A 24,098-nucleotide genomic window follows, 5' to 3' on the forward strand; every position below is an offset into this window, starting at 1 on the left:
ATTTTTTCTAGGATTTCTTATGCTATCATTTTTTTTTCCAAAAATGTCTTGTATTCATATATAAGAAAGTTTGCAAAATGTTTTAAAACATTTTCAGTTTTTCTCATAATTGAATAACTAAAATAGATACCTTGCATGAATAAGTGGCATATTTATAATAGGCTCTTCGTCAATGGGCAGCCCTTCTTGCTCTTGCAGCTTTGCAGCATGCTTTTCAAGGTCTTTGATCAATACCTTAGAGAAGAAAAAAGAAACTGCCTGAGTTCCATTAAATAATTCGTGACCCGTCAAAACCGCGGAGGACAAAATCGCACTCGACGAAAGCGTGCATTTGACGTCATCACAGCGCGACGAAAAAAATTAAAAATTGAAATAAAAATAAAATTAAAGCAAGCCAATTCACATAAAGGTAAGGGTTAGGTTTAGGGTTAGGATTAGGGTTAGGTTAAGGGTTAGGGTTAGGTTTAGAGCGTTAGGGTTACGTTTAGCGTTAGGTTAAGGGTTAGCATTAGGTTTAGCGTTAGGTTAAGGGTTACGTTTAGGGTTAGATTTAGGGTTAGGTTAAGGGTTAGGTTTAGGGTTAGGTTTGGGGGGGTTAGGGTAAGGTTTTTGCTTTATTTTTACATTTTTCGATCACAGCGCGATGTTTTCGTCGCACTGTGATGACGTCAAATGCGCGCTTTCGTCGAGCGCGATTTTGTCCTCCACGATTTTGTGGTGGAACCAAATAATTAATATAGAAATATCATTTTTAGAATCAGATGGTGCTTTTAACTATCAAATGGAAACTTGTCTTGTAATTTATTTTTCTTTTCCACTGTAGTATGCATCATCCCTGCTATACTATTCCAAAAGATCTCCCAATCCCCACAATTGAGATTCTTTAGAGGCTTCTTGTAAAGAAGTCCTAATGCAGCTGTGTCTAGTTTTCATCTGCTTTTGTGTGAGAATTCTGATGTGAATGTCAGCAAAAGTACTGTGCATGCAACATGTGCAGATACTCAAACAGCTTTCGAAACAACTATGACACCTCTAAACAATGGGACTGCTTTAATTCATATTGTTCTTGCTAGCCTGCTTTACAAAACATAGGGAATCTTGCTTAACCCACATCTGCAGCATTTCACTGCCAAGCAGTTATAAAATATTCATAATCCTCCCATTTTTATTGTCACGTCATTTACCCCAAGAATATAAACTAAATAGTTATTTTAAGATTTGGGCTCAAACTTTATGTAAATTTCTAAGTTTAGTTGAATTCAGCCAGGATTATTTTAAGATGTGTTTATGTAGGAATTGTTCCTTTCTTTATATAAAGTGTAAATATAATTGTTCTTAGATAAGATTTGTATTTTGTGAATAATAAGGTTTTGGAATGTAAAAATATCTTATTATTTGTCTAGTGCATTTACCTGATGAATGGCCAGTCCCATGCAGTCCAATATTCTTTGTGGTGTATCTCTTAATTCAACAGCAACATCAGGTAATGATTCCACTAGTTCTTTATCACATATCAGTTCCTTATAATCCACAAGAATACTTCCTTTTCTTTCTACTTCATCCTATAAAATAGAGGCGTGTGAATTTGTGTTCAATAGTTACAATTCTATTTGTTGTTTACTCCATTACATATTATTTTAATCATAGTTATAAGCTGTTCAAGCATTCTCAAATATTAAAGAAAAATATTTTACTAAAAATACCAATGGTTGATTTAACTACCTCATATTCCAAAATATGCATCATCTGCATTATATGAGGATGTTCTCATAAATTCTTTGTTCATTGAACCTAGCAACACCACTAATATATGCTATAAAAATCAGATAAATTTGACTGAAAGTTTAACACACGCTATGCAAGTAATTAAATATATGAACAGAAAAATGGGTACAGTTCAGGACAAGACTTCCTTATTTTCTAAAAAAAAATCCTCTATTTGTCCATCCATCCAAATCTTAGCATTAAAAAATCAGACCACGGAGGGCTGAAGAATAAGATTAAATAAATTTTCAAACGGGTCTGACAGAATCAATTTGCAAAATTCTCTTTAAAAAAATACAATTAAATCCTCATAAATACCAGGATCCATGGATTCCCTCAACATATCAGAAAACAAAAGTATCCCAAACAACATATAGTCTAATAACTTACCTTATCATAAAACTCTATTCGAGATTTGAAAAAAGTTTCAAAAGCTACAATCTTCTGAACAAAAGGTGAGTTGATCTCATATGCTGAATTGGAGAATTTTGATTAATACAGTTAATATAGTTATGACTATAGATAACATTGAACACATAAGAACATATTAATCAACAAACATTGATTTTACAAGCCAATCTTTAATATACTTTAACATAACAATATATTTAGCTGCAGCTTTAAAAAGTTCTCCTGAGGATTTAAAGACACTCCATTAATATTTACAGCATTGAGAATTTAATTTCTTCAGGTAAATATAATTTTGTCTTATAGACCATCTTTTATCTTACAAGCATTACTTTGACTGCAGTTATCATAATTAATGAAGCTACATGCCAGAGAGAAATCTTATACAGTAGCTTCATTTTATGAAGTTTTAGGTGTGCCAAAAATAAGTAATAGAATACACATGATAAACCAGGATTTAACCGTCATGTGATGTAGTAGTAAGTTGTAATGAGAGAATTCACATGCTAGACCAAGACCAATGAAATTAAGGTTAGCACAGTGTGTGAAATCCAACTACAGGCTGTTTAGCATGCATAGGAATGATACGATGTTAATGTTTCATTGAACACAGGTTTACTTCATCATACATATTAAAACTATTGAATTGCATAACAAGGAAACTCAGTATGGTGCCATTGTGTTTTAGAGTAGTTATATTTAAAAAATTAAAAGTTTGTGAACTTATTATAAAGCACATATTCCATTTATTCCTGATAGGGTGACTCAGTTTTAACTTGCGTGCCTTTCAAAATATTACATCATTTTTTTAAATATAAATAGGTTTCTTTACTGCAAACAGCACAACTTACACGAACCATATTATTTGTGCATGAAACAAACAGTACTACTACATATGCAAATCCAAATGTTTAGAGAAAAGTATTCTACTTGCATTTTATTTTTTATATCATACCAGAGATATGCAATAAATCTTGTTTTTCATTTGGCTTGTTGCAGAGTTTGTGGTTGATAAGAGCTGAGAGGGAATGGCTTCTGTACCCAAAGGATGAATAGAATCTGGTCCCCCCCAACTCCTAGTCCATCTCCAACACTATGCCATACTAGCCCTTTCTCACTTTTAAAGTGAGGTTGTAATACTAAAATATACCACCTGCTTGTTATTTCATCACACCCACTCGACTTCTTCAATCTGTTGTAATTTATGTCGATATACAGTATGTGCCTCTAACAATCCAGCATAAGGCTGATACTCCAGTCTTGGTTGCCTCATTCAGGCAGAGAAGGAATTTATGTAGACAGAACAGGAATAATTTCTGCCAGCGATCCAAGCATAAGAGTGTACAAATCTTTTTTTAAAAAAAGTGACCCTGTTCTCAAAATTTGCTCATGGTCTCCCAGAGCATCACGACCTACAGCTTTTTAATTCCAATCCTAGCCAGCTCTCAAATGTACCATGTACAAGGAAAGGAAGACCTCACCTTCAGAGAAATAAAATTTCCAGCCTTTATATGGAGTAGCCTGGTCCAGCGTTGTTTGAATAAGATGAGGTTGCGCTGAAAAGTACCCCCTCAAAAAGTTAGTGATAAAATTGAGCATTTTAAATTTGTCATTAACAGCAATTTATATGCAACATACTGTAGCTGCAAATACTGCATTTAAAATGATAAAGGTAATAACTCCCTGTACTGTACAGAGGGACAGCTTGAACATAAGATTCAGTTTTAAAAGTTTTATCTAAATTATAGCATAATAATCCAGGCTTCTGGCATTGTATTATGCTATTATAAGCTATTATTTTTTTAAAAATCAGAAACTTTTTTAAGCCTCCAAAGCAAATAAGATCATGCAGGAAAGGTCCTGAGATGTAATTTGGAATGACTTTGATTGAAACATTCTAGAATGAAAACATTCATTTTTACTGAAACAATGTCACTTCATGAGGTGTGCCTTCTTGGTGGCAGCCCCTTCCTTTTGGAATTAGTCCCATCCCCCCATATATGGTTGGCCCCCAGGAAGGACAAGGAAGGCAGCCAAAGATAAGCAGAGTTTTCAACTGGTTGAGTTAAAATATATTTTATTTTTGCTTGCCATTTCATTGTTTTAGCAACATAAGCGGGGGGGGGGGGTGTTAATGGTACGTATTGTTTTCCTGGGTTAGGTAATTTTTGTACACTGCTCAGTCGGGCTTCTTGATTTGGGCAATCATAGGAATGCTATAAATAAATGAATAAACTTGTGGAATTAACATACCCAACACTAATTTTTCGCCAGCATTTTTCCAGTTTTCTCTCTGTCCGCTTCCTTTTCCTCTCCCTTGCCATCTTCCTCTTCTCCACCTTTGAAAACCACCTCCTCCTCGTCCAGAACCTTTCCTGCTTGGCTCAGTACTCATCTTGGCATTTTAATAGCTCTGCATTTTGAATCAAGACAATACATGTGTAACACACATTAATTTTTAAGTAGTTATTAAGGCAGACATCGATTTGGTTCTATGCTGGTATTTGCAGATTATTATAAATAGCAGTTTACTTCAGGTTCCTGATGTCTAGTCCCTCTATATGCCCCAAAGCTAAAGAACCATCTAAGTCTTTAAAACAAACTAAACCATGGTTTAACTGTTTTATTCAATAAATCACAATTAGTTACTTTTGGACAATGTTTTACACTTTTGTTTACAAATGGCAAACAGTAGATTCACACAATATATCAGGCCCAAATGAAACCTGTAATATTATTGATAAGCTCATATATGAATCTTCAATATCGAATGATCATTTCCAGTTAGTAACTGGGCCTCTAAGAATAGCATTTCAATAACATTTAGAAAATTTCAGTTCCTTATCCCTGACCTGTTAACTACTGTAGAAAGTTAGACTGATTTAGAGGAACTTCAATTGTTCGCTAATGTGGTAAATCCATGATTGTTGGAATTGGATCCAATAAGCGTAGCACACAAAAAATATCCAAATACGTGTTGCAAACCTATTTAGGAATCAATTAATACAATCAGGGTTACCTTCAAATACATTTTGATAGCACTGCACCAAGACACCATTTCACTACAAGCCCAAAATCATTTTTAAAAAAATTACACAGGTAGTCCTTGACCTATGACCACAATTGAGCCCAACATTTATGTTGCTACGTGAGAAATCTAGTTAAGTGACTTTGTCCCCATTTTACCACTTTTCCTGCCACATTTGTGGCAAATGAACCACTGCGGTTGTTAAATTAGTAACACATTGTTAAGTGAATCTGGTTTCCTAATTAACGTTGCTTGTCGGAAGACCACAAAAGGTGATCACATGACTCCAGGACACTGCCACCGTCATAAATGAGAGTCAGCTGTCAAGCGTCTGTATGTCAATCACGTGACCATGGGGATGCTGCAACAGTCGTAAGTGTGGAAAAACTGTCATAAATCACTTTTTTCACTGTCCTTGTAAGTTTGAGCCGTCACTAAGCGAACTGTTGAAAGTCGAGGACCACCTGTACAGGTAACTATTTAAAGAAAACATGGAATAAAACTGTCGTTAATCAGAGGACCCCCCTCCTTTCTTTTTCACTACCCAAGCACACTGCACTTTTTCACTACCCAAGCACACTGCACTGAGTCAATTTTTTTAAGGAGTTTAATCCAATCATCAGGGAAGATGGTCAACCTATATCTGGCATCTGTGACTTAGGGCAAAAAGTTATTCCCATAAAGCTCGGTGTTCATCTGTTTGAGGAAAGAAGAGGAAGAGGAAGAGAAAGAAAGAAAGAAAGAAAGAAAGAAAGAAAGAAAGAAAGAAAGAAAGAAAGAAAGAAAGAAAGAAAGAAAGAAAGAAAGAAAGAAAGAAAGAAAGAAAGAAAGAAAGAAAGAAAGAAAGAAAGAAAGAAAGAAAGAAAGAAAGAAAGAAAGAAAGAAAATCAATCAATCCTCGGCTATTCCGCGGGGAGACTCGGCTAGATTATTATTATTATTATTGTTGGTCTCCTGAACGCTTCGCTTTGGAAGTTTAAAGTCTCAGTTACCGCCGAACGCAGAAGGAGAGAGAAGTGAAAACGTATCCGACCGAAAGCCTCAAAGCGTCCCCGATCGGCCGCCCCTCAATCCCTTCGCCTCGTTTGGCTCCGTTCTTCCATTTCATTTTTGGCGCGGCGCGACGAAGCTTCCCTTGGCATGCCGGGGGGGTGGGAGGGAGGGAGGGAGGGAGGGAGGAGGCTCAGAACCAATCAGAATTGGCGCCGCTGCGTTGGCGAGATTCCGCACGCGACCCCCACCCCGCCCCAAACCTAAGGCAAGGATCTCCAACCTTGGCAACATTTAAGACTCGTGGACTTCAACTCCCAGAATTCCTCGGCTGAGGAATTCTGGGAGTTAAAGTCCACAAATCTTAAAGTTGCCAAGGTTGGAGACCCCTGACCTAAACGGCAAAAGGGCAAGTCACGTGGGCCTTCTTGCGTTCCTTAACGCCGCCTTTTCTTTCTTCAATCTCGGCGGGTTTAAGTCGCGCGTGGACGTCAACTCCGGGAGTTGTTCCATAGTACTTTTTAAAAACTTAAGGAACTTTAGAATAACTCTATTGTCACCTGGAATGCACATTAAATCGGCGTATATTAAAATGAAATTTCGTTGCATGCAGCTCTCGGAAGGGTCACCACTTCCAATGTACACTACATGGACATGAATAAAGAAATAAATAAATGCTTATGCACACACCCACATATAAGACACAGAAACAACGCCCGTCCCACATGCTTTTTCCTGCGTTTGAATCGCTGGGGAGAGACTTAAAATGCTTGAATCGAGAGGGGAATGTCTCTCCATTTGATTGGATTAAAGGCAGCGAAATGATTATATGATCCTAGCATAATTGTGTCATTGTACTGGTCTATTTCTTATCGATTCCCTTCCCAAAAGGCCTAAAAAATCCTTCCTATGAGAAAAGTTTTGAATTGAGAAAAATGTGATAGGATGAGACTTTGAAAGTTGAGACTTTGACACTAGAGGGAACAGAAAAAACCTTTTTTAAAAAAGCAGAAATTAAAAGCAGAAATTCAGTGCAAAAGAAATCCTTTTCCTCGGTTACTATCCAGTTTTTCAAGTGTATTCATGTCCTTTATCTCCTAGCAAGTTAAGCCTCTCCTGGAGTTGCAGGGCTGGGCGACACTCGTTTGTTGCATTCTGAGTGGAGCAAATGAATGATCGGACTCCGGGGCTTATGCTGTTAAAATATCTGTTTGAACGCATCTTTCGCCCATGGTCTAGGTCAGTGGTTCCCAAACTTGGCAACTTTAAGACTAGTGGACTTCAACTCCCAGAATTCTCCAGCCAGCTCTGCTGGGAAACCACTGGTCTAGGTAATATTGTTATCACTGTAATGAAACACTTTTTGAAAAATAACATTTTTACGAACGAAAGCAAATGGACGTGTTCTAGGATCTAGCAAAGAACATTTTGCATATTGAATTGATTATGTGCCATAGCAACGTTATGACCCTGACTTCCCGTCCGGCTCGAAACGAGGGTTGTATTAAAAGGAGCCCGGAAGCACCAGGTCCGTAAGTTATAAATTAGTACTCTTCTCTTTTTTTCTACCTCTCTCTACGTGATAAACATAGAGATGTGAAAAATAGAGCGGCCATACAACCTTACGAAAAGAAATCCCTAAGAGCCCAAGAGAGTCGCCGGTGATTGTAGTTGCCCTTATTTACTTATTTTTAACCGTTCATCAGACTCCTTCGATGGCACTACTCAACGATCAACATGGCGCTCAGCGCCTCTCTATCCCTCCATCTCTATGACCAAATGCCAATCAGACCAATCGCTCTTTCAGAAAGAGAGGAAACAAAGTCGCTCGTGCTTTTGGGGAAAACCGGAAGAGGGCTTTTCCGGAGTCGGCGCCTGTGCGCGAGAATTTCCCTTCCCACCGGGTCATTTTCCTCGGCGTGAGGATTTTGGAAGTGTGGTCATGGAGGCGCCTGCTCGCTCTCCTTCTCCCCATGTCATCTGCGAGGGAGACTGGGCTGTTCTCAAGCGGGGCGACGTATTTAAAGCGGTCGCCGTGGTGAAGCGAAGGTAAGCCTCTCCTCCTTTTCTTCTGCAGCAGCAGCAGCAGCCTTTTATTTCATTCAAAGAAGTTCCAATCCTCCCCAGCCTATTGGTTAGCCAATAAAACTGCCATAATTATGCCCATCTTCCTTTACTTTTGTTAATGCATTTATATAACTTCTATTATAAATATGTCATTTATGCTCTATTAAAAATACAAAAATAAAGAAGTATTTCTCAACCTTGGTGACTTTTAAGATATGTGAACTCCAATTCCCAGAATCCCCTAGCCAGACCTCCTGCCTGGAGAACTCTGGGAGTTGAAGTGCACTCATATTAAAGTTTCCAAGGTTGCTGTTAAGTGTTTATATTGCTGCTCCGTGTGCCTTCTGCTTTTAGTCATGCCGGCCATATGACCATGGAGACTTCTTCAGACATCGTTTTGAAACGGAGATGAGCACCGCCCCCTAGAGCCGGAAACGACTAGCATATATGTGCGAGGGGAACCTTTTAACTTATTGCTGCTAAGCCTCTATTGGCTTTGAAGGTGGGCCCTGCCAAAAACGGATAGAAAATTGTGTCCCTCACAATTTTCCATCAATCCCAGTCGCAATAACGCCTGACTTGGATTGCAGAAACACCTCCATGCGAACAGATTAACTGCACGATAGTGTGTTGTGGAACCCAAAGAAGACTTTGTGGTCATGCCTGAATTATGCAGATTCCACAGAAACATTATGTAAGTATTAAAAGAAAGTATTGGTAATGGTTTCCCTGTCTGTCGTGTCCGACTCTAAGGCATGATGCTCATCTCTATTCCTTGGCCGAGGAAGCCAACGTTGACCAAAGATACTTTCCATGGTCATGTAGCCAGCATGGCTATAGATCAAATGCCCGCAGAACACTGTTACCTTCCCACTGAGGTTGTACTTGCATTTGCATGTTTTCAAACTGCTAGGTGGGCAGGAGCTGGGACAAACAAAAGAAGTTCACCCTGCTGCAGGGGTGCTCAGGTCTTGAAGCTGGGCTGTCAGCTCTCCAACTATACCCATAAAGTAGTTATGGGTAAAAAAGGACTGTGCAAGGAGGGAAGGAAGGAGAGAAGAAAGGAGGGAAGGAAGGAGGGAATGTAGGAGAGAAGGAAGGGGGAAAGGAAGGAGAGAAGGAGAAAAGAAAGGAAGGAAGGAAGGAGGGAAGGGGAAGGAGGGAGGGAAGGAAGGGGAGTAGGAGAGAAGAAACGAGGGAAGGAAAGAGGGAGGGAGGGAAGAAGAAGTAGGACTGTTGTAAGATAAGATGGATCTATGGGATGTTAAAAAAGCAATCTTCAAGTATATTGTCAACAGTAGGGAAAAATTGTTATAAATACATATTATTAATAACAAAACAAAAAAAAGGACTGTGCATGCCAGCCTTGACTATTCATCTCCCCAATCCAAGTAGGAAGGTTTTAAGATTTCATTGGAATGAGAGCTGAAGACTGCATACAGCAGAGAATGGTGTGTAGGAGGTTTTTAATGGCAAGATCCTTCTGTTTGCACTTACATGTGGAGTTCTTTATTTTGTGTGCCTGACTATTTTCTGGGATGAAAAAAACAACTTCAGCTTATATTTTTGAAAATAGAAAGTCCATTGGTTGTTATCTTCCTTAGATGAAAGACCTAGGAAAGTGGTAGAGGGAAATGATAATTTTCACATTAATGAAGCTGGAAATAGATTTAAGTGTGTTATATTAAAATACCCTGTTTTCCCCAAAATAAGACCTCCCCGGATAATAAGCCCAATCGGACTTTTGAGTGTGTGAGCTAAAATAAGCCCTCCCCCAAAAATATTGCAGCACAGAGCAGCCATGAGGTGACCATGTTCGCTGCCCCCTGCATCTCAAAAATAATAAGACCTCCCCAAAAATAAGGCCAAGTGCTTATTGGGGGGGTGTCAAAAATAAGACCCTGTCTTCAGACATCGAAACCCCGTACTAAAATTATTTTTTAAATTAGAATAAATATTGCTATTCTACTGGAATTTCAATTTTCTAGAAAGAAGCAGCATTGTTCTTCCAATTGTGAGAAGACGGAACTTCATCTTTGTATTGGTAGTGGAGCTTCACAGACTGAGGGTACTGAGGGATTTTAATTTGTTCCCTTGAAAAAGAATTAGAATTCACTTAGGAATTCATAGCCATCATGACAGTCATGGTCTTTCCCCAAGTTACAGGTGCAAATTGTACGGAAAGCTACACATCTGGTTTCTGGTTTCATTTCAGAGCAAATACAATGGAACGTATCTTTAACATAATATCTTAGTGCAGTCACTAAGAAATTGTCTGCTGGAATATACATAGAGATGGCTACTCAATTAAATAGAAGAGAGTGGAATCCCTTCAAGTTCCCCCCTTACATGACGTAGGGTTCTTAGAGGCAGTTTTCAATCACTGCCCGCTTTTAACAAGTACCAACTTTTTGGGAATTCAGAAAAGTAATTAATACCAGATTATATCCCTAGAACTTTGAAGAGGAGATAAATGGAAAATTATATATTTGTATAAGTAGTAATGGCTTTTAGGTAACCCATCTTTCTGTTCTATTTCTATAAAAATTTTCTATTTTATGGAATGATCTATTGGTTTCACTCCTATTTATGTATAATTGGATTGTGAGCCAATCCAATTAAAATTGTATATAAGCCTAGTAAAATAAATGTTATTGTGATTTTAATTTACTTGCTTCTCTTGCTCAATGGTTTTAAAGTATTTCTGCTTACTTGCACGTGAAACTGGAGTTGATTTTATTCCTTTTTCAGGTTTTGGGTTGTGAATATTGCAGGATTCTATGTTTCTAATTGATTTATCAATGCTTTTGTTTTTAGAAAAATTGTTTTTGAAAAACAGTGGTTCTGCTTAGATAATGCCATTGGGCATGCTTACGGAACATCATTTGAAGTGACTAGTGGTGGTAGCCTTCAGCCAAAGCGGACGTTAGAAGAGATGAATCCAGGTATGAATCAGCTAGAAATTATTTAGATAGCAAAAGTATGGAATGTGGTATGCTTTGATATTATAATCCTGATACTTTTTTGTAGTTCTGATACTTTTCCTAAACAAAGTACAATAAGGGGTTGAGGACAAGAGTATATTAGTTACAACTTTCAGTCTATGCTTTATATGTGATAAAACCATAGACTTGCCTTGTAGTAAGATGGGGTGCCAATAAATCGGATGGATGGATGGATTGATACCTGCCAGTCTTTATGGCAAGATAGAAATTTTTTATCAACATATATTCAAGAAATGTGTTCTTACGTTGGTGGCATGAAACTCTGATAAGAATATTTGCCTATATCAATGGTTCTCAAACTTTTCTTCACCATGAACCTCCTTTAAATAACTTTTTGGCCACAGACCCTCAAGATTTAAATGATAAATTTAAAGGTTGTGTGCAGGAACATTCATCTTTGGTGAAAATGTGATGAGAAATGTTGAAAGGAAGTTTTATTACATGTATATAACTAAATAGAAATGATTCTATCTTTGGTTTTTTTTTTAAAGAAACAAAAGAAGCTGGTACAGATAATCGTAATATAATAGATGATGGAAAATCTCAAAAACTGACTCATGATGATATAAAGGCTTTGAAGGATAAAGGCATTAAAGGAGAGGTAATCTTGAATTCTCAGTTGAATATTATTGTTTCACGTCACAAATAAGTACTTTCTGTTTAGAAAGCTATATTGCTAGGAACAATTATAGTTAGAATCCTTTGCTGTTGAAGAATGTGAACAAGTGTCATATAGTGACTGAAATTTTAGACTTAAACTGAGGAAACACATTTGAGTCCCTACTCAAGCAAAAAATAATAATAATCACTGGATGACTTTGGACCAGTTGCAATGGTGGGTTGCAGGTGGAATGACCCGGTATGGGCATACCGGAGCCTGCCCAGAGCACCGGGTACCCGCCTGCACTCCTTACCTGTTCTTTAAAGCCTGCTGTGCTTCCGCGCATGTGCATGGCATGTACAGTGCCTGCGCAACGCTCCGCCAAGCAGCTGGAGCATCACAGAGGCATCACTGGAAGGTAAGATGCATGCGTGCACACCACACAGGTTCATGTGGAGGACGCTGGGCCCCGTTGCAACCGTACCAGTTGCAACGGGATCCGGAACCCACAACTGACCAGTTGATATATTTCAGCCCAGTTGGGCATCAGAGTAATATCACAATAAAATTAGGCTAGAATCCCATTTAAGCTACCTTTTGTTCCAAAGAAAAAGCGGGATATCAATTTATTATTAGGTTTATTATAAATCTAATAAATAAGAAAAGGGCAGTTGCCTTTCTATACTAAATACAAGCCACTCTTCTAAAAGTCTTGAAGGATTGAATCTTGAACTACTTCATGTAAAATATGAACTTTACAACTCAACTATATTTCTGTCCTCTGGTTCTTGATTGGATGGTATCTATCATGATCATAATGAATGGAATGCAACATATATTTTATGCAGTGGTGGGTTTCAAAAATTGTTCGAACCTACTCTGTGGGTGTGGCCTCCTTTGTGGGAGTGGCTTGCTGCCCATGTGACTGGATGGGAGTGGCTTGCTGCCCATGTGACCGGATATGAAGATGCCGTTGACACTTGTCAGAACCACCTTAAATTACCTCACACACAGCACTAGCATGCATAAGGATATAACCTAAACTTGCTTTTTAAAAGGCATCTTTGGTTTGCGTTAAAACAACTTCAACACACGCAATGTTCTGATTGCACCACAAACACAGTAGTCATCCTTACCTTTCACAGAGGCACTGAGTTTTATAAATATGAGCATGATAGTGTAGAATAACCATATCCAAGGACCAGTGGTGGGTTTCAAAAAATTTGGGAACCTCTTCTGTAGGTGTGGCCTGCTTTCCAGGTCCACTGGTGGAACCTCTTCTAACCGGTTCGGTAGACTTGACGAACCGGTTCTACCGAATAGGTACAAACTGGTAGGAACCCACCTCTGATTTTATGTACATTCAAGTCACTGGTACTGCTTTTCATGTGTAATTCTTTGGATTGTTTATGGCTAAATGTTGGCCTCACATTTGGTAGATGCAAGACTACATTGAGAATAAATATATTTCCTACACTGTGTATGTGCACACAGACACACACACACACACCTTCAAGTCAGTGTTAACTCTGGCAACTGCCTAGACAAGTCCCTGCAGTTTTCCTGGTATATTTTCCTCCCAGAAGTGGTTTGCCATTGCCTCCTCCTGAGAGTTTAACTGGCCCAAAATCAAACAGATGACTTTGTGCCTTAGGCTGGAATAGAACTCACAGTCTCCTTGTTTCTGTCTTGGTACTTTAACAACTACAGCAAATTGGCTCTCCTACTTTTTTATTTCTTTTTAAATTTTTACTTGGATGCTCCTTAGTCACAGTTTATATACTGGGGACTTTTGTGTTTTGTTTTGGTTGAAATGGTTTATAAATAGCTATGAGGAGAGAATGATTAACCTATCTTTTTTTGAAGGAAATAGTTCAACAGTTAATAGAGAACAGCACCACGTTTAGAGACAAAACAGAATTTGCTCAAGATAAATACATCAAAAAAAAGAAAAAGAAGTAAGTTGAATTTTAGAAAACAGAATTTTCAGTGAATCACAAATCCTAAATAGTTTTAACACTATTTGTGCTGCTTTGCTTGCAGATATGAGGCAGTTATTACGATCATAAAGCCATCTACTCGTATATTATCAACAATGTACTATGCAAGAGAGCCAGGAAAGATCAAGTAAGGCTTAATGTATTTCAGTTACATGGGGTATCTGTTGAACTAAATCTAGCAGTAAATGTGTGGATAAATGTCCTCCCACCTATGGTTATAGATGGATACAAATGATGCATGAAATATGGTTAAAGATAGTTTGTAATCATCTGTGGGAGTGTGGATTTAAAAAAATAATAGATTCTGATGATGTCTACTAAATGGACTAGAATAGTCTTATCTGCATGAATTTAGATTTTTTTCTCAAAGCTCTCCTTTTAGCAGGCAAAGGCAAAAAAATAAGCTGCAGATTTCTTCTGACACCTTTTTCTCATCAGTAGTACATAAACTATTATGGAACTGAGCAAACAATGTTAAAGCATTTTTCAGCTTCCATCCGCAACACTAGCCAGGCCTTTGGTGAGGGAGAATGAGACCCCTTGTTTCATTCCATCTGGAATGAACAGACCATCTTTTATTGATTATATTGTAATTTCTGATGGCAAGCTGCCCAGAGTCATTGGGAGCTGGGCAAAATACATGTTTAATAAATATTGTTTCTTTACAGTCAGAATTTATATTTGTCCAAAACATAAATTAGAACTAGAAATACAGTATTTCTAATGTTTGTTTAGATGTTTAGATGTTTATTAACATTTGTAGGCCGCCCTTTTCCCTGAGGGGACTCAGGGCGGCTCACATAAAATCAGGGAGGGGGAATACAAACAATGACGTAGACACATATAATAAAAGTAATAAAGCAACATACATTCATCATTCAGGAGGGGCGGCTATCCTTGTCCCCAGGCCTGACGGGCTAGCCAGTTCTTAAGGGCTGTGCGGAAGGCCTGGACGGTGGAGAGGGTACGAATCTCCACGGGGAGCTCGTTCCAAAGGGTCGGGGCTACTACTGAGAAGTCCCTCCTCCTTGTAGTTGCCAGCCGGCACTGGCTGGCCGATGGAATACGGAGGAGGCCTAATCTATGAGATCTAATTGGTCGCAGGGAGGTAATTGGCAGAAGGCGGTCTCTCAAGTATCCAGATCCACTACCATGCAGGGCTTTATGGGTGACTAATAGCACCTTGAAGCGCATCCGGAGATCGACAGGTAGCCAGCGCAGCTCGCGGAGGATAGGTGTTATGTGGGTGAACCGAGGTGCACCCACAATCGCTCGCGCGGCCGCGTTCTGTACTAGCTGAAGTCGCCGGATGCTCTTCAAGGGCAGCCCCATGTAGAGCACATTGCAGTATTCCAGCCTAGAGGTCACAAGGGCCCGAGTGACTGTTGTGAGAGCCTCCCGATTCAGGTAGGGTCGCAACTGGCGCACCAGGCGAACCTGGGCGAATGCCCCCCTGGTCACAGCCGTCAGGTGGTGGTCAAACGATAGCTGTGGATCCAGGAGGACTCCCAAGTTGCGAACCCTCTCTGAGGGGTATAGAATTTGACCCCCCAGCCTGAGTGATGGAATATTGATCGAATCTTTGGGAGGGAAGCACAACAGCCACTCGGTCTTTTCTGGGTTGAGCACAAGCTTGTTAACCCTCATCCAGTCCATAACGGCCTCAAGGCCTCGGTTCATCACGTCTGCCGCTTCATTGAGTTGGCACGGGGCGGACAGATACAACTGGGTATCGTCCGCATATTGATGGTATCTGATCCCGTGCCTGCGGATGATCTCTCCCAGCGGTTTCATGTAGATGTTGAATAGTAGGGGGGATAAGACCGAGCCCTGAGGCACCCCATATGTTAGGGGCCTAGGGGACGATCTCTGCCCCCCCACTAACACCGACTGTGTTACAAATTTTAATAAAATTTGTTGTACTTTTAAGTATTTTAACTCACGGCAAAAGTAATCTATTTTTTTTTCCAAAATGTCCTAGCCATTTGCGGTATGATACTCTAGCCCAGATGTTAACTTGGGGAAATGTTCATGCTGGCAACAAGATGATAGTAATGGAAACCTGTGCAGGACTGGTGCTGGGAGCTGTAATGGAACGAATGGGAGGTGAGAAGAACAGAATATAATCTTTACAGCTGGGAGTGTGAACATTTAATAGTAATATTTCTATGGGTAGCATGTGCATTTGACTTTAAATCTACATATTTTTTTTCTTTCAGTTAAGCCGGTAGGGAGCTTTCTAAGCAAAGCATTGATTACAAAATATAAAGACGCCAGAAGAGTAGAGAAATAAGATGCTTTTGGAAAGACAACTATGTTTTGTCCTTCCACTTTACTTATTTTTGCCTAAGAACTATTTTCAAGTTTTATGGAGAAGCAAACAGATAAAGAGGGAAATATCTGTTATTGTGAATATAGCTATTGTTAAAAGTGTTCACTGAATTTAGCTTGAAGAGTTATTCAAGAAATGGCTGCTTGGATAAGTCAACTGGAATTTTTGGTTTGCTTCTCTTGACTGGTTTTGTCCCATTCCATTTTGCAAATACTTTTGGAACTCAGCTGAGTTTCAGAACACATTTGCTAAACAGCATAGGGAAACAAGGAAGGCAGATGCTGTAATACAAAAACACAGTACCTGACCGAATGGCCAAGTTTATGAAAGTGGACCAGGACAAGTTCAAATAATCTTTCACTTGTCCATAGTGATTTGAATTGAAATCACCTGTAAATGCTTGTGTAAAGCTCAAGATTTTTTGATCACATGAATAATCCATTATTTGCACAGATGAATGTGTCAGGTAACCAATTTTGAAGAACATTCTTTGTGCTGATGTTAAGAATTGTAGATGACTTCTATTTTCTTCCATGCAAGTCACTGCTGTATTTGAGAGAAAATGGTTTGTTTAGATTGTCACAGTGTATTAGTGCAAATCCAGTTTATTCTGGCTGTATTTGACTTTGATCTATACTTGCAGGTTATGGATCGATTGTTCAGATATATCCAGGAGAAGGACCTGTTAGAGCAGCCACAAGTTGTTTTGGATTTCCTAAAACTTTTTTTGACACACTCTCTGAGTTCCCTCTCAGCAAAGTGGCTAGCGTTCTGTCTGGAACATTTTCTTTAACACCATTGCCTTCAGTGTGTGAAAAGAAGACACCAGTGGCAGAAGACAAAAATGGCTCAGGGGATGACAAGGAACTTTCTATACCAGAAGTAGACATGGAATGCAGTCCGAAAGTAGCTATGGAGAGCGGTCAACCTGAAGATCAAGAAAAAGCGGAATTTGCATCGGATGCACTTGATGATCAAGCCAAGGGAACAGTAAGATCCTAACCTTTTATGATAGTTTAAATGTAATTAAATAATTGAACGCATTGATATTTAAGTAAATATGCTTCTCAATTCATACTGCAGCATCAGTTATTACATGAATGTTTACTCTGTTATGCTTATCTGCATTATATGTTAATTAATTGCAAGATCTCTTGATAGACATCAGATTTAATAATAATTAGAAATGTGAATAAGTGCAGTGTACTCTGCATTGCTAAATATAGTCATAGCACCAGAATAATTTTATCTATTGTGAAATATTTTGGGAGTAATTGTGATTTCTGTTCATGTTCAGTCAGCTATAAGTTAAAATATATCAGTATCTAACGCTGATATATAGCAATGTAAGTAAATTAGGATGTACCATATTTTTCGGAGTATAAGACGCACCTTTTTCCCTCAAAAAAGAGGGTGAAAATCTGGATGCATCTTATACATTGAATACAGTATTTTTGGCCTTCCGAAACCCTATCCCCTTTGTAGAAATTGATGTGCAGAGGGTTTGAGAGGCTTCCAAAGTGCTCCTGGGGGCTGGGGAGGGCAAAAATGAGCGAAAAACAGGCTGTTATTTGCTCAGTTTTGCCCCCAGGAGCACTCTATAAGCCTCCTAAAGACTATACATGCCTCTTTTTTTTTGAGGAAAAATGGGCCATTTTTGCTCGTCGTCCCCCCCCCCAGCTCCCACGAGCACTCTAAAAGCCTCCTAAAGACTATGCATGCCTTTTTTTTTTACAAAAAACAGGCCCATTTTCACAAAAAATGCCGTTTTGGGAGGATCTGCAGAATGCAAAAACTTTTTTTTTTAATTTGTGTCTTCAAAATTTTGGTGCATCTTATACTCTGAAAAATACGGTAAGATTGTTATCTGACTTTATTGCAATAATATTTAACACAAGTACTTTTTAAAAAAAAATTAGCAAAATATTTAATTATTTGAAGTATTTCAGGTTGAAGCACTAGAATACATTTTGTTGTTTTTAACAATTCTACTTTTATCTTTCAAGTAGACCTTACAATTTGAGTAAGGCATTAGGAAATTAAGCCCAAACCAGCCTTTTGCAAAATATTAGAGATAAATGTTTTTAGAACTTCTATAGTTCTTAAAATCATTTAATCTGAATTTATACATATTTTAGACTCATGACAAACAAAAGAAACAAGAGGAAAAGAGGAGACAGCTGATAGCAGCTGCTGCTTTATTGAAAAACAAGGATGCTGATGGGTAAGAGCTGTCTTGTAGCATTGAACATGTCCAGGAATATCATTGTTTTGTAATTGCTTTCAAAAGAGAATTTGCCATTCTAAAAATGTAACTGGGTGTGGTAGTGCTCATCGTTTGTGAATAAGGGTTACTTGTCTATATAGCTTGAAGCTTAAAGCCAAGGTTCAGCTCTTTCTGGGTTTTCCTTTTTTCATTAGCTTGTTAAATTTCTGTGTTTGATCGAAAGATGCTGTCAGTGGTCAAAATATTTTCAGCACCGACAGGATGACAATAGCCTGTACAATTATCCCTATGACGGAGAGGATTCATCAATATATCAGCTGTGATGAATGGTTCAGCCTGTCTATAGGGTTAAAGATAAATATCCTTATATAAGGAAAATAACCAGTGCATTAAAACATAATGGTTCAGATCTAAAATAAAGTTGAGGAAATTCATGAAAAAAAATTCTCCTTAATGTGGGCAGCAACATTTCCTCAAATTTTGGCAAACTACCTGTAGCTTGAAGCCTTTTCCTTCCATGGTTTTTTTAGATTTAATCTGGGATTCAAACTATTTTTATATCTTTCAATAGCCAAAAAGTAACAGTCTTGATGTTTAGAAATGCAACTAACCTGTGTCTAACTTTCCATTACAGTTTAATTGTAGCCAGTCGATTTCATCCAACAAGTTTATTACTCCTGTTGTTAGAGCTGGTAGCTCCTTCAAGGCCTTTTGTTGTCTACTGCCAATATAAAGAGGTGAACCTAATATATTTTCTTAATTTAATATTTTTAAAGATTTTTCAGTAAGTTCATATAACCAGATGTTCTTGTTTCAGCCACTACTAGAATGTTATGCAAAACTGAGAGAGAAAGGTGGTGTCATTAATCTGAAACTTTCTGAAACATGGTTGCGAAACTATCAGGTAAGAATTACAAACAGATAAGTACCATAGAAAATGCAAGTAAGCCAGGGAAATTATGCATCTCTGATCAAATGGATATTTGAAATTGTGAAATAATGGGGGGTAGAAAATATTGTATTTTTTCGGACTATAAGACGCACCAGCCTATAAGATGCACATTACCTTTAAAGGAGGAAAACAAGAAAAAAAATCTGCCTATGCCTTCATAGCCCATTTGCCGCCGCCAATTGCCACAAACGGGCGGCGACAATCCCAGCTACCTAGAACAGCTGATTGGCGCCACACCAACCTCCCACCGCAATATTCGCTCTATAAGATAGACATTCCCACCCACTTTGGGAGGGGAGGGGGGAGTGTGTCTTATAGTCTGAAAAATATGGTAGGTCATTGTTCAGACTATGCCAAGTAATTTCATATTATAACTATTCTCTGATTATCCACTGGCAAGCCTGCCACTTATTGTAATATTTCATCTTGTTTTGTTTTTATTGTTAATGTATTTTTGTTTCCAATTCTGGTCAATGACCTAATAAAAATATTCATTCAGTTTGATATTATCATTGATTCATAACTCATCAATGTAGCATAATGGTAAGAATTTCTTTTTATGAAATTTCTGCAAGGCAAATTAAGTGGCATCAAATGTCTAATTTTTACACTTGTTTAATATGTGTCTTCTTGACATCTTTTATTGCTGTCTGATCCATGAGCCTCACAGAATGTCCTATTAGTACTGCAATTATTACATAGCTTATTTGCCATTTTCTTATTTTTAAGATCTTGCCAGATCGAAGTCATCCCAAATTGTTAATTACTGGTGGCGGTGGATACCTACTGACAGGTATCACTGTTAAAAAGGAAAGCATAAATACCAGTGACTGCTTAGACGAGCCATCTTCTAAAAAGCGTAAGCTTCAAGAACACCAGTAATGCTTCAAGAAGTTATCCTTGTGCTCTGTTACTAACTGAATTTAAAGGCCTAGCGGAATGCACTTTGTTTTCCATTTGCAGCTGAAGGTTCTTTTTTAAATCAATCAAGTTCAACCAAATGTTCTTATTGCCAATGTCATTCCAGACTCAGGTCGTCCCCGTAACCTATGGAGCATTACTTTAGAACAGGGGTGTCAAATTCGATTTTATTGAGGGCCACATCAGGATTGTGTTTAGCCTCATGGGGTGGGCGTGGTCATGGTGGATGTTTGACACAGTCTCAAGATGCGCCTGGATTTCCCTTCTTTCTTTCCACAGTTCTTTACTATGACAATTTTCCTATCTCTTCTACCAGATATTACAGGCAAACGTTTATTACTTATTCTTCATACTCCACTAAACTTTTTATTTCTAAATTTATACCCTATTGTTTAATAATAAATTGCTTTTTCAGGCAATTTATGCTATTGCCTGAAAAAGCTATTTATACTATTGTATTTTTATTATTCAACTAATAATAAAAATACAATGGCATAAATAACATGATAACACAAGACCTAACAGCAGAGATAAATTCCCAGGATAGTAAATAGTAATGACTGTCAATTATAGATTGTTAATTGTAGATTAAATGGACCTACAGTATGTAAAAATGTATTAACATAGGATGTTGTTTGTTTTCTATCCAGATCAGGCACTTACTTGAAGCCACATAATTGCAATCCAGTCCTCCTGCAGCACTCTGCCGGCCATGTGGAGGCCTCATGGGGCCTCCACACAGCTCGTTTTTGGCCTTCGGAGTGCTGCTGGAGGCCAAAAACAGGCCTCACGGGGCCTCTGGTGGCTCATTTTTTTGCCTCCCTGGCCTCCAAAAGCACTCTGCTTGCCAAAAACAGGCCTCACGGGGGGGGGGGGCGTATGTGCCCCCCCTCTGCAGCCTGTTTTGACTGCCAGAGGCACCATGAGCTGTTCCTTTGATATTTACAGGGTGACCTCACGGGCCAGATTTAAGCACCCCTTGGGCAGCATCTGGTCCGCGGTCCTTGAGTTTGACACCCCTGCTTTAGAAGGATATGATTAAGTATCAGTCTTCCTGGAAATGTTGCAAAAATTGACTGAAAGTCCAGCTTGATTCTGTTTCAGAATTTTGTTTTGAATTCAAAAACCATGTTCACACTAATCCCATTTCCATTTCTGTATTTCAATTCATTTCAATTCCATTTCAATATTTTTTTTAACTAAGTGAAATGAATGTTTCAAAATGCTGTACTATTATCAGTAAGAAAGGCAAGATTGATGCTAGACTATTGCACATTTTAACCATTGTGAATTTCAAAAAAAAGCAAACATTACATATTACTTTGCAAATGTTAAAGTAATGCTAGTCTTTTTTCACTTAACACTTAAAAAAAAAGAAAAGTAAAACTGGTTTCCATCTTTTTAACATGTGATAACTATATTTTTATGTGGAGTTTTTAATCTGTAAATTTGCATTTGAATAAATTATATTATTTTGTAATACATGAATTATTTTTTCTTTTAAGCAAGAAAGGATTGTTAAAGTAAGACGCCTTCTGGAGGGCAACCAAACTGGTGTGTTTCCCAACGTGCTCATTGGCCACAAAAGTTCAGCTGCCATTATATTGGGCTCTGTATTGTCTTGTATTTGTGAATTGATCACCATTCATCCAAATTCAAACAAGATCTAGCTAGATATTTATCTTAGTAGGGACCATAAAATTCTTACAACATTGATCATATCTTTCAGTTTTAATTTTGGTTCTGTTGCTGCTTTTGCAGCTTAATTTATTTCTTCAGTTCTTTGTACACTGCTTTTATAAGCTGTCTTGAATGACTCAGGGAAAGAAAGTTAAGGTATAAAGAGTCTAATAAAGAAAAAAAGAGGCAGACCCATTTGAAAAAGATATAAAAAGAGATCCTTGAAATAGATGGGTTTGATTGAAAGAACTGTAGACCAGTGTGGTGATCCTTCTATAAACATGATCTAAATCCCTTTTTTCCCTTTGAATCCAGATCATAGAGCAATCCTTTATTTTTAATTTAAGAAGATAATCAACAATCAGCTTTAAGACTTGGCTTTTCCCCACAAGCATTTGGGGCTGCTTGTTGAATTTCCCCGTTTTTATGATAGTGCTTGATTACCAGCCTATTCTGTATTTCAATTTATACAGTATATCATGTATGCTTTAATGTTACATGAATCTTTTAGGGGATTTTTTTTTTCTCTCGTTGTTGGACACTGCCTGGAATCACATTGTTTGAGCAGCCTTATGAATCTGGTAAATAAATAAATAAACAATCCCTTGTAGAGGAAGACTGGACAGTATTTTGTTACAGTGGGGCAGAATGAGTGGTACCTACAACTGGTCCTTGGAGGTCCAGCATCACAGTGTCCTCACGGTTGTGTAATTGCATTCTGGGTGCTTAGCACCCAGCTCACAATTATGACATTGCAGTGAGCTGCGGTCATGCGATCCTGAATTCTGGGGTTCCCCGCCAGCTTCCCACAAGCAAAATCAAAAGGAAAAACCGGCAGGAAGTTGGAAGTCAGGGTCACATGAAGCCCTTGTTTAATGACAATATCTGGGACTGCTGGAATTACTGTCACTAAGTGATGCAGTCACGTGCTTCCATGCTTTATGGCTAAGCAACAGCAATTCCTGTCTAAATCACTATTATAAACTGAGGATTACTCACATAAACACAAAAATTCATATGAACCTTGTGAAAAAAATCTTTGAAAATACATAAATAAAAATCTAGCCCCCACTTGGCTGCATTATCATTGCGTCCACTGCAGAGCTTGATTTGCTAAGTAGCAGAGCTACTTGGGAATAAAAACACTTATTGTGCCATGAACTTGTTAATAACTAACTTCGTCACTAGAATATATCGCAGCAAGGCTGAGAAAAGAATGATTTGTGTGCAATGTGTTACCTTCTACTGGAGTTTTGCTTCTTCCTTTTTTTCCCCCATACCCATATTGAAAGTCTTGCTGGGTAGGTATGTAAATTGTTTTACTAAGCAATTTAACTACTTGAAATTTGGTGTTGGAGGAGACTTTTGAGTACACCTTGGACAAAAGGCTCATTAAACAAATCAACCGAGAATTGTCACTCGGGGCAAAATGATAAGGTACAAATGATCGTACTTTGAACACATTATGTGAAGTTCTAGCTGTCTGAAAAAGACTAGTGCTGGGAAAGGTGGAAGGGAAGGGAAGAGGATGTTCAGCAGCAAGGTGGATGGACTCGTTACGGTGATGATGAATGCACCATCGGAAGACTTGAAAGACCAGGTTAGAGATCTGTCGTAGAGAAAATTAAGAGGCAACATCGACGTGATGGCACATAAACAAAAGCTTTCATCTCGTTGGTTAACATAGGTAAGTGCCTCAAGCGTTATGCAAATATTTTTAGTAGTCAGACTATAATAGTATCCCATGTATGATGTTAGCAAACTGCATTTCAGCGGAATGGAACAGTTTAAAATCCTGTGGCATTCTAATATTGACAACAGTGAAATCTATAATGTAATCTAACACCTGAAACTTGGGGCCCAATCACTAAAATGTATGTTTTATTTCCCAGCTCAGTTAGGAAGATCATTCCGGCCCCTGAACAATTTTGTCTAATCAGTTTCACTAACCATGTAACCATTGAATAACTAAGCTTCTGTGAGAGTCATGTGTAACATAGCTTATAAAAACTAAAACTGTTATTACTTTAACAGTATTGGGAAATTGCTCCCCCATGCACTGGACTGATCTAGAAAAAAAGCAGTTTATAAATGCAACAAATGCATACTTCACATATATCGCA

At 38.3% G+C, this 24,098-nt stretch overlaps 2 protein-coding genes across 3 annotated transcripts in view; one reads left to right on the forward strand and one right to left on the reverse strand.

The window, feature by feature from the left end:
• Positions 1 to 4,700, reverse strand: part of MCM8 (minichromosome maintenance 8 homologous recombination repair factor) — a 37,810-nt gene extending 33,110 nt beyond the window's left edge. Inside the window, exons 1-5 of one of the 2 annotated variants that reach the window (XM_087716880.1) lie at positions 4,426 to 4,683; positions 3,654 to 3,728; positions 2,155 to 2,237; positions 1,413 to 1,562; positions 131 to 234 (exon numbers count right to left, since the gene is read on the reverse strand). In XM_087716880.1, coding sequence (XP_087573006.1) covers positions 131 to 234; positions 1,413 to 1,562; positions 2,155 to 2,237; positions 3,654 to 3,728; positions 4,426 to 4,567 — 554 coding nt within the window. In that variant the 5' untranslated portion in view covers positions 4,568 to 4,683. Of the gene's footprint in view, positions 1 to 130; positions 235 to 1,412; positions 1,563 to 2,154; positions 2,238 to 3,653; positions 3,729 to 4,425 lie in introns of both variants that reach the window. The other variant, XM_087716879.1, reaches the window with a different exon arrangement.
• A 3,343-nt stretch (positions 4,701 to 8,043) lies between these two features.
• TRMT6 (tRNA methyltransferase 6 non-catalytic subunit) lies at positions 8,044 to 21,775 on the forward strand. The gene is made up of 11 exons (XM_014072317.2): positions 8,044 to 8,239; positions 11,075 to 11,202; positions 11,754 to 11,863; positions 13,730 to 13,821; positions 13,907 to 13,990; positions 15,845 to 15,969; positions 16,839 to 17,185; positions 18,334 to 18,419; positions 19,057 to 19,159; positions 19,240 to 19,326; positions 20,104 to 21,775. Exons 1-11 carry the CDS (start codon positions 8,133 to 8,135, stop codon positions 20,254 to 20,256), a joined length of 1,422 nt encoding a protein of 473 aa, XP_013927792.2. The 5' UTR covers positions 8,044 to 8,132; the 3' UTR covers positions 20,257 to 21,775.
• The last annotated feature ends 2,323 nt before the right edge of the window (positions 21,776 to 24,098 follow it).

Source organism: Thamnophis sirtalis, unplaced genomic scaffold, assembly GCF_051295495.1.
Source record: "Thamnophis sirtalis isolate CommonGarterSnake01/CBP01778 unplaced genomic scaffold, rThaSir2_p1.2 scaffold_5, whole genome shotgun sequence".
Classification (NCBI taxonomy): Eukaryota; Metazoa; Chordata; class Lepidosauria; order Squamata; family Natricidae; genus Thamnophis; species Thamnophis sirtalis.

Coding starts and splice junctions, on each gene's coding strand:
- TRMT6 (XM_014072317.2), top strand. CDS start 8,133: ATGGAGGCGCCTGCTCGCTCTCCTTCTCCCCATGTCATCTGCGAGGGA. Junction 8,240..11,074: donor GTCGCCGTGGTGAAGCGAAG/GTAAGCCTCTCC, acceptor TTTTGTTTTTAG/AAAAATTGTTTTTGAAAAAC. Junction 13,822..13,906: donor ATCAAAAAAAAGAAAAAGAA/GTAAGTTGAATT, acceptor CTTTGCTTGCAG/ATATGAGGCAGTTATTACGA.